This window comes from Neovison vison, chromosome 7, assembly GCF_020171115.1.
Source record: "Neovison vison isolate M4711 chromosome 7, ASM_NN_V1, whole genome shotgun sequence".
NCBI lineage: Eukaryota > Metazoa > Chordata > Mammalia > Carnivora > Mustelidae > Neogale > Neogale vison.
Genome location: NC_058097.1, coordinates 113,865,010 through 113,874,585, shown reverse-complemented (window position 1 = coordinate 113,874,585; position 9,576 = coordinate 113,865,010). Strand labels below are relative to the sequence as shown.

Here is a 9,576-nt window from a genome sequence, read left to right as displayed (position 1 = left end):
ATCTTCTGGCCAACTCTGTGGGCCACACAGGGTCTGGGCAAGTCAATGACTTCCACAAAGCAAGCTGGGAAGTTCCTAGGATGTCAGGCCACAGCACAGGGTTTCCAGGGATTTCACATTTTTATTCACTTTATTCACTTGGCAGATTGCCTCACATACTCTTTGGGTTAAGCTGAGTGTGTATCCTAGAAGGGTCATGGAGTAAATATACGGAGAAGAACCTGCCTCCGTAAATAGTCTTTAGAATTTTCTTTCCTTGTAGAATGTTTAGACTTCTGGTTTAGTTTTAGTTTTTTTTTTTTTCTATCATAGAATGCTCTAGACCTAATTTTTTTTAGTACTTTGACTCTTCAGCTCCAACTTTCAGATTTGTTTTCATGCGTTGATTTTATCTTCTCACCTTTAGGAAAACATAATACAGGATGTATGATTCAGCTGAAACCACGCTTAGCATTTCTAAAGTGGTATTTTTGTACATTAGTGTGTGAGGCTTGTGAAGAAGGAGATAGAGTTTTACTTACCATAAAATTTTCTTGCTCCATGGGTTCTTAACTATGGGTTTTCATCACCTATTCTGTGGGTGAGATGTTTAGGTTTTGAGGGTTCTAAGCCAGCCAATAATGTCATGAAATCGACCACTGTGTCAATGTTGTGCTTCTCGGTGGTCATGTCCTTCAAAACACACAAGACACTCAACCAGCTAAAAGAGATGAGCTCAGAGATGTTAGCTCGGAGGAAAAGAAGGATCACATTGAGGTCATTAATGGGGCATCCCAGCATCTTTCTGCTCAGGAGATCAAAAGCTGGGAGCATCTCGTAGATGGAGAGGAGTCGTTTGTCCCACCGACACAGTCGTGTGAGGTTGTATATTATCACTGGAACCAGCAGCGTGTATATTGTTAAACTGGAGAGACTAACAATTTGCAAGACCGACAGAGAGGTCAGCCTGCACGTGATCAGATGGGGCATGTGGGTCTCATCACTTAGCAGCCCCGTCTTGACGGAACAGCTGAATTCCTCTTGGAAGAAGACGTCCAGGTGGAAGTGGCCAAGGTACAGGTAGATGACTGAGGTGAAGAGGAGCAAGAGTGAGTTCCTCAGCAGGTAGGAAGCCACTAGGAAATGTGAGCGCTGCTTACATGCCAGGTACCTCTCTAGCAAGGGGAATTCGAAGTATCGTTCTTTCCGAGCCCTGGGCAGGGGAAGAAAGGAGGCAGGGTTAGGAGAGATCATTTAGAACCACATCCCGAGAGAGCCATGTGGGAAAGTAATGAATCTGAGCACCCAACATGACGTTCGTTCTTGGCTCCCATGAAGATCTGCCTTCCCTGAGCATAACTCCTCCTCTCCCCAAAGGGTGTGTGAGTAGATTTTCATTCTCCAACCAGTGAGTACAGTGTGGTCAACCCAGTGAGTGATCAGTGGATAACAAATGGTCACACTCGACTTCTGCCCCGCAGAGCACGCTAAACCTTCAAGCTAAAACAGGATCCTTAGGTAGCAATAGGCTTATTAAATTGGCACTGGCCTGGGAGTCTAGATAACCACATTCTTGTTCTTGGTCTGCATACTCTGTGGATGATTTCTAGGGCAACCTAGAAATTTTATTTTATTTTAAAAGTTTTATTTTATTTTATATTATAAATTTTATTTACCTTATTTTATAAAAACAAACATGCTAATAGGTGTCTGTGGAGAGCTGTGGTGTTCAGGCACGTGTAAGCCAGTCTTGGCTCTGAAGGAGCTTATGGTCCGGCTTGTGGGGAAGGGGCAGATACGATATGCAAACAGTAAATGTCTTAGACATGGCCTTCAAGAGGTAGATCGAGTTCAGAGAGGTAGATGGGAGAAGATATTTTTTCAGAGGATAGACTGTGTGTACAAACATGAGACAGAATATGGTTTCAGGTCTCAGCTCAACACTCCTCTTGGTGGGGCTTCCCTTGGCTGCCCACCACCACCTTCCAGCTTTCCTGACCCCCTCACTCAGCTTTACATTTCCCCCCACTTCTTACCACTTATCTTCTGCCATATAATTTGCTTACGTGTTGTGTTTATTTGTTGTCTGTTTCCCCTCAGTAGAATGGATCGGTGTAGCTTTGTCTCCCTCCGACCCTTGCCCCAGCACACACAGCACACACCAGGTTGGAGGCACCCAGAACAGCCCCTGGGATGCAGCAAAGGCTGAGTGAATGCTTCCGTGAATGAACCGTTGGCTATTCAGGAGAAGAGGAGACTGCGGGTGGAGGGGGAGGTTTCTGTCACTTGGTGGTCAGAGGTGTGAAAAAGTAGTTGGTGACAGTGTGTGCAAGGCCTTGGAAAAATACTTGGGAGAATTTGGGTCGTCTTCTGGAGGCATAGGGGGAGGTTCTGAGTGGGGGAATGGTACATGGAGGTGGTACATTAGAGAGATTAGTCCCCCGTGACTCGGGGTGTCCTTTCTCCCCTCCCTGTAGAGAAATGATAGAAAGTGGGTGAGATGGTGTGTTAAACACGTTGGATTCTTGAGAAGGATGGTACAGAGGATAAAGATGACCCTGCAAAGGTATCTTGTTAGCGTGCAGCTGAGTCCTTCAGAAAGAGGTGGGAGAGGCCACTCACTTCTCCAGCTCATCCCAGAAAACGTGGGGGTCCGAGCTGTTCTGCCGGATCTTCAGCATGTGCTGGACCAGGCGGATGGAGCGATTGTAGGATTTGTCCAGTTCACTGATGATGAAGAGCAGATCCGAGCTGAGGGCCGGCGCGGCCGCATACTGCCACAGCAGGACCGGCAGGTACATGGCCACCGCCAGGGCCAGCAGGGAGTAGGGGAGGGCCTGTGGGGTGACAGTGAGCAGAGGAGGGAAGCCCAGGGGGCAAGGGCCTTGTAGAGAGAATACTTAGTGAGGGGTTCTCATTCCCACCTCCTGCCTCAGAAGGGGGAGGCAGTGTGGGCAACAAGCCACCACAGGCCTAGGACTTAGGGCTCTCTGCTGACTTGGCTGAATATAGTGAAGCCCAGAGGAGAAGGGATGGCGGGTCTCTCGGCTCCCCAGCTCCACTCCTCAGATGTCAGGTCTGTGTAGGCGTGGAGGACCTCAGGGAGGACAGAAGGAGGGAGAGGGATAGAGGGAGAAAAAGAGGGAGACAGAAGGGGATAAGGGAACAAAGAGAGAACATGACAACCCTCCCCTCTCTCTGTCCCCCACGAATGTTAGCCTGGGTCGCTAACCAGAGATCATGGCCGGCTGTGGTCATGGAGTCACATCCCCAGGGAGAGCGACCTCCCTTCTCAATCGTCACTCTCCATCAACTTCTCTTTCTCTGACTGTCCCAAGTTCTTATCACCAGGCATCCAGAGTCTGTTAGATTTGAAAGCCCAACTACCAGGAGTCCTAACATTGCTGAGAGGGGGAGGTCCACTCCCACATCCTGCATGCCTTCCCTGACTCCTCTCCTGTGCGGTGGTCTTTTCAGCTCTGCAGCCATGGTCACGCCGAACGACACCATCGGGGACTGTCTTGGAATTCTTTGGGGGCCACTTCTGTTATGCATGCACACAAGCTGACACTTAGGTATGCAGGAGTCTTGTGTCCTCCCTACACACTTTGCTACCTGAGATAAGCCACTATTTGGCCACAGTAAAAACTCTACTTGTTTCAGGCCTTCTGAAGCTACATTTGTGTGAGGTGTTTCACATGCGTATTTCATTTGACCATCAGGAGGATGCCACCAGGCAGACCCTATTAGTATCTCTATCTTCCAGACAAGGAGAGTGAAGCATGAAAAGCTGAAGTGACCTGGACAGGGTCACAGATCTCATGGCGGGGGGAGCGGGATCGGGAACTAGGCAGTCTCATCTGGGAGCTTATTGCCTTAGGGACTACGTGACTAAAGCTTCTGCTGAGGAAAGGATGCTTTTTATTTTAGAGGAGAGTTTGAAGAAAAAGAGGGAGGATGCATATTTGGTTGCACCTAGGTAGAGAAGAAAAGGGTGTGCGCACGCGTGTGTGTGTTTCTGAACTAAACACCAGAGACAGGTTAGGAATACTACACCCGTCCACTCGAGAGAATCAGAACCTTTTCATTCCTGTTCAGGAATGGCATTTCTTGAAAATAAATGTCACCCCCAGAGATTTGGTCTCAGTGGGTTTGAAATGGAGCCAGAGAATCTGGGTTTAAAGGGCACTCAGGCCATGCTGACAGTCAGACCGTCTGACTCTTTTCTGACATTTAAATCTCGTCTGCAATATCTTGACCTTTTGGCCATCTGGATCCTGTTTGAACACTTCCAGTGACAGAGACCCTCATGAACTCTTTCCATTAAGTCTCTGGTTTTGTCTGGGTCCCAGACCCGAGTGACCTTTGGAGGCCTTGTAGACTGTCATAGCTGGAAAATGTCACGAGTGATTTCTGATTCAACACGGTGAATTGGACCAACACATGACTTTGGCTCCCTCATGAAGCCCCACGAGAATGACAATAAAGGGATTTTTAAAAAGACCTAATTCTAGGTTCACTGTCATCAGTAGGACAAGGAAAACAGGAGACAAGAGCCTGCCGTAAAATGTTGCGAGCTGGGAAGTAGCGTGCTAGGAAGCAGCAGCGCGTGGGCAGGATGGGGAGTTGAGGCAAGCCAAGCAAGCTGTTATTGCACTACAGAGCCAGAAAGACCCAAGAATTGCAGATATCAGGAACCTCTGAAAATGGGGTACAGGTGGGCTGTCAACAGGAATACTGAAAACACAGACCCGCAGATCCTCCCTAGAACATGACGCCCTTATCAAGCGACTGCCCTTTCCATCCCCTGGAAGGCTTATGGTTCACTCTCTGGAAACATTAAACGAAAGAGCTTCTGCACTTGTCTCCACTGAGGGCAGGGGAACAACACTGAGGACCATGTTAGTTGAGTGACTACTGAGTGCTGAGACCCACAGCTGTGTTCCTAGTGGGTTGGCAGCTTAGAACCCACTGCTCTGTGCCCCCTCTGCACAGATTAAGGATCCCCCAGTGATTCTTCTTGGAAACTGGCCCAAAAGAAAGGATCACATACACCCATATTTGAGGGTTTCCCAATGAAATGGCCCAAAGGGTTCACTGTCATCAGTAGGCTGGTCAGCTAGTGTCACCCACAGGCACAAAGCTTCCAACCAGATAAAAGATCACTAGACACTTCAAGAAACATGAGAGTCAATGATGAAAATAAAAAAGCAAGGGAGCAGGGTGGCTAAGAGGCCAGAGAGAAGACACTGATGGGGCTCTGGCCTGCCCTGCCCTGCCCCAAAGCGGCTGGATGGAGCCTGGGCCCACCTACCTTGTGAGGCCACAGGGACTTCATCTTGTGCTGGCCAAGCTCATCTGGGTCATGGTGGACGAGTGAGTCCCAGCAGGAACTGTCCACGTAGGCGGCCTGCCGGATGGTGAAGTTACTGGGAGAGAAGCAGCGGATGGGAGGCCCTGGAACAAGAACACAGCTTGGAGGCAGCCCGGAGCCGGAGTGGAGGAATGGGGACCCAGGGATCAACCAGCCGAGAGATTCCCAGGGGTTGCCACCATGGCTCTGCCGATTTCCGTATCTGGCAGGCACTTTCTCCGTCCCAGGCCCCAGTTTCTGGCTGCAAGGCCGAATCACCACAGGTCTGTTTCGCTCAGGCCTGACAGTGTGACTGGCCTTTGATGAGGGTTCTTTCCTCTCAGAGCTCCCCCTGGACTCCCAGATATGTGGGCAGCGGAGTCGCCCCACTCTCCAGGGTATGGGGGTAAGACCTTTCTGAGAGGACTGACAGCTCTTAGATTCTAAACTTTAGAGGGTTAATTGCCTGGGCTTCTGAACCCACATCAAGAGGAGGGGTGAGCAGGCTGTGCAGAAAGGAAAGTGGGCTTGGTTGGGGGAGAGTTTTGTTTTCCCGTCATTCTCTAGAGAGAAGCAGAAATGGGAACTGATGGTTCCTCTCCATCTTGTGGGAGAATGAAGAGGCAGTGAGAGGTTGATATGCCTCCTTGGGAAACACAGTAAGCTAATCGCACAGCCAGAAAAGAAAGCCAGAAATCCTAATTCTCAGAAGTCTACCTTTTCTTTAACAGAGGACATCTGCTGAGTTAATCTAGTGCCTAGAACAGCAGACATATGTGTCTGTTCATGTTTGTGTGCGTGGCCATGGTCGGTGGGGAAGAAGAAATGGATTTACTTAGCATCTATATGTCAGGCTCTTAATGTAAATCCTCAAATCGGAAGCCTTGGAGGGGAAAATGGAGAGTAGGAGAAGGCTGAGACGGTGAGCGGCTCGTCTGAAGCATGGCGGACTAGAACCGTTAGCAGTCCTATGTCCTGAAAACACAGAGCCCCAATCTCTCTCATCCATAGGAAAATGAAAATGAAAGTTTATTTTATTGCAATGACATAAAACATTATGAAATGCCACGATTAAAACTAGATATTTTTATTACAAAAGTTGGGAAATGATTTTCAAAATTTTCAGTGCCTGGGCTTGCTGGTGCCTTACCCACCCCCCCAACCCCTGCCCCACATCGTCTGCTTTTTGGGTAATGCCCAGGCCAAAGTCACCGAAGCTGGACACGGTGGGAGCTGTCTCATCTCAGAGCCTATGCAAAGAGTGAAACGAAGTGGGGTCTCTCATACACTGGGTCTTGGAGGCCACTTACCGGCAGAGAACTCTTGGGCGAAGGCCAGAGACATCAGCAACAAGGGGAAGCCCACAGCTATGAACTTGACCATGCGGTCCAAGGGAAGTTCCAGGCGCAGTCCTTTGAGGCGGGGGCCTCTGCGGTCCGGCAGCAAGGCATCTGACAGCATGTATTCTGCAGCTGCGTGTGCGAGTGACATGGTGCCAGGGACCTTTGGGGTGCAGCGGCAGAAGGAGGGGTCCCAGGACAGTCGTGGGGGAGGGATGGCAGCTTCAGGCAGCTGGCTTTGAGCAGGCAGTGACTGTAGCCCCAGCCTCGCGGAGATATGTGCTAGGAGCAGGCACTGGTTCCCTAAATAACCAGCCAGGCCCTGAGCCAGGCATCTGGTAATTAGAGGGAGGCACAGCTTAGTGGGTCCTCACTGGAGGAGGGTCGGGCTTCAGCTGGGGCTGGTGCCAGGCTGCTCTCTCTGGATTGTCCCCTAGCAGATGGAGTCCGTGGTTTTATGCTGCCCTCTCATTAATAAAGTATTTTTGGTGGGGTGGTGGAGAGAAAGAGGGTGGTGGAGCCGGGCCCCCCAAGTAATTGGTGTGGAATTTGGGTGGAGATTGCTTAAATCTGCTGAGGGCCCTCATTTTGTGGTTGGGGTGGGAGTGGAGCCCCTAAGACCCAGCCAGGATTGTTGCTCCTACATGGTATTCTTTGTCTCCGCGATGACTTTTGCCTTGGGACCAGGCTCTTTCCCAGAAACTACTCTATATTTGCTGTTAAATTTGCCTCTGGTCTTTTCCCACAGTTTCAACCACATACATACAATTTCCATCTATTTACAATTTTTTTTTTTTTTTTTAGCCCCCATCAGTTCTCTAGAAAGCTGGGGGATGGGGGGCAGTATTGAATAGTGGAAAGAACATGGTCTTTAAATTTTAGAGGGAAAAGTCTCCCACTGGAGACCTAGCAGAACTCTTTTTTTAAAATTAAAAAAAAATTTTTTTTTATTACGTGACTTGAGGCGAGTCACTTTTGCTTCAATATTCTCATCTATCAAATGGTATTATGTTGTAATCTTACAAGATTGTGAGAGTGATTAAGAGTATTTGTATGTGAAGGTGTTTTATAAACTGTAAAGTGCAGGGAAAATGTTTCAATTTAGTGGACTTGGGTGGGTGGAAAATCAAACACTGGGGCCTAGGGCACTCTTGTCTTTAGCACTATCTTGAGACTTGGCAATTGAGGCCTTGACCTTGGCCTTAACACTGGGCCCCTTTGGTGGTATCCTTCTCACAAGGCAAGAGTCCCTGGGGCTGAGGGGAAGTGTCCATTCAGAGCACGTGCACCAGCTGTGGGCCACTCTCCCAGTACTAGGACACTGTAATTCCCTGTCGAGGTGGCCCCGGCCTGCTTCCAGGGCTGGTATGGGCCTTCTCCTCGGGTGCATCCTCCCAAAGGCAGATTGTGCTGCTGGTGTGCGCTCCTGGGCCAAAGAAATGGTTTGTTATAGGGATTTGGGTAGAATTTAAAAGTTGTGGGGTGCCCACACAGGCAATTGTGTGAAGCTTTTTGCAATGTGGAACTTAGGTGGTTTGGAAAGAAGGGATCTGGAAAGTCTGGGGATTCTAAATTCAAGTCTGGTATTCCTGATGATAACAGAGGGTGTATGTAAATGTCTGTATGTGTGTCCAGGTAGAAAGAACATATTTTATTTAACATTTTGTTAGCTTGATTTATAACTTTTAAGTGTTTAGATATATGGTCTGTGGGCCTCTATTTGAACTGCTTTTCCTGGGCTCACAAATGTTCAGGCTGGACCTGCCTGTCGCTTCACTCCCAGGCTAGAGGCCGGCTCTGATTCAGAGCTGCCCTGTGTGTTAAATGGACTGACCCAGGCATGGGAACAGGATCTATTCTATTCCCCATTTTTATCTTTTCTATACCCCATTAGTCTCTCTACACTCCCATTTCAACATCTTTTCATTGTGTGTGTTTTTGCCAAATGTTCGTTATTGGTTTGTATGTATGTATTTTCTTTTGCCTAAATCAGTTTACATTTTGTTGGAAGATATACAGACATTAGTAATCACATATCATAAGTGTATAGTTCAATGAACTTTCTTCTGATCAAGAAATAGAACCTTAGTAATACCCCAGAAGCTACCTTTGTGCTCCTTCCCAAGTATCATTTCCCAAATGGTAACCATTATGCTAACTTCTAATAACATACATTAGTGTTGTCTTCTTTGTATATTCTAGAAACGGTATCAGATGGATATACTCTTTTGTGTCTGGCTTCTTTTGCACTACATTATGTTCTTGGTTTTTTTTGGTGGTTTCAGTTTGTTAAAATTTGGTCAAAGATTTTGCATTTATATTTACAAAAAAGAACAAGCTTGATCTAATTTTCTTTTCTTGGAAGGACTCTGTCACGTAATGCCAGCCTCATGAAAAGAATTAGAAAATACTTCTTTTTTATTTGTTCTCTGGAAAAGTTTGTGCAAGATCAGTGTCAATTCTCTTTACTAAATATTTGCAAGAATTCATAGGTGAAGCCATCTAGGCATGGGGTTTTCTTTGTGGGGAAGTTTGTTAATGGATTCAAGTTCCTTAGTAAGTATTTGACTATTCAGATTTTCTGGTCTCTCTTCTATTAGCTTAAAGGCACTAGTTTTCTATTGTTATGTATAAAACTGTCCCAAAACGGAGGGCTTAAAACAATAATATATTCATTTAATCTCCTCCTTTGCCTGTTGGCGAACATTCATTTTGCTTGTACTCCTTGTGCCACAGAAAATGTACATTTCCCCTTGTGGTCCTTCAAGAGAATTCAATTGGAATATATATCGAGGACCTAGAAGTTTTAGGTCATAGGACAGCATATCTTGTCTTGAGTACTATCATATTGCTCTCTAGAATGGCCACAGTACGTAAAGATCATCTCAAAGAGTCTGTAGATCA

At 47.4% G+C, this 9,576-nt stretch overlaps 1 protein-coding gene across 1 annotated transcript; it reads right to left on the bottom strand.

The window, feature by feature from the left end:
• Positions 1-349: 349 nt before the first annotated feature.
• Positions 350-6,823, bottom strand: PANX3 (pannexin 3). Its single transcript, XM_044260683.1, has 5 exons — positions 6,643-6,823; positions 5,294-5,436; positions 2,602-2,816; positions 522-1,192; positions 350-400 (listed from the first exon to the last, which is right to left on the bottom strand). Exons 1-4 carry the CDS (start codon positions 6,821-6,823, stop codon positions 553-555), a joined length of 1,179 nt encoding a protein of 392 aa, XP_044116618.1. The 3' UTR covers positions 350-400; positions 522-552.
• Between the last annotated feature and the right edge of the window lie 2,753 nt (positions 6,824-9,576).

What these genes read in the sequence shown, in the direction of transcription:
- PANX3 (XM_044260683.1), bottom strand. Translation starts at nt 6,823, where the DNA reads ATGTCACTCGCACACGCAGCTGCAGAATACATGCTGTCAGATGCCTTG. An exon ending in CGCCCAAGAGTTCTCTGCCG is followed by an intron (nt 5,437 to 6,642) that starts GTAAGTGGCCTC and finishes TTCTTGTTCCAG; the next exon opens with GGCCTCCCATCCGCTGCTTC. An exon ending in TTCTGGGATGAGCTGGAGAA is followed by an intron (nt 1,193 to 2,601) that starts GTGAGTGGCCTC and finishes TCCCCTGCCCAG; the next exon opens with GGCTCGGAAAGAACGATACT.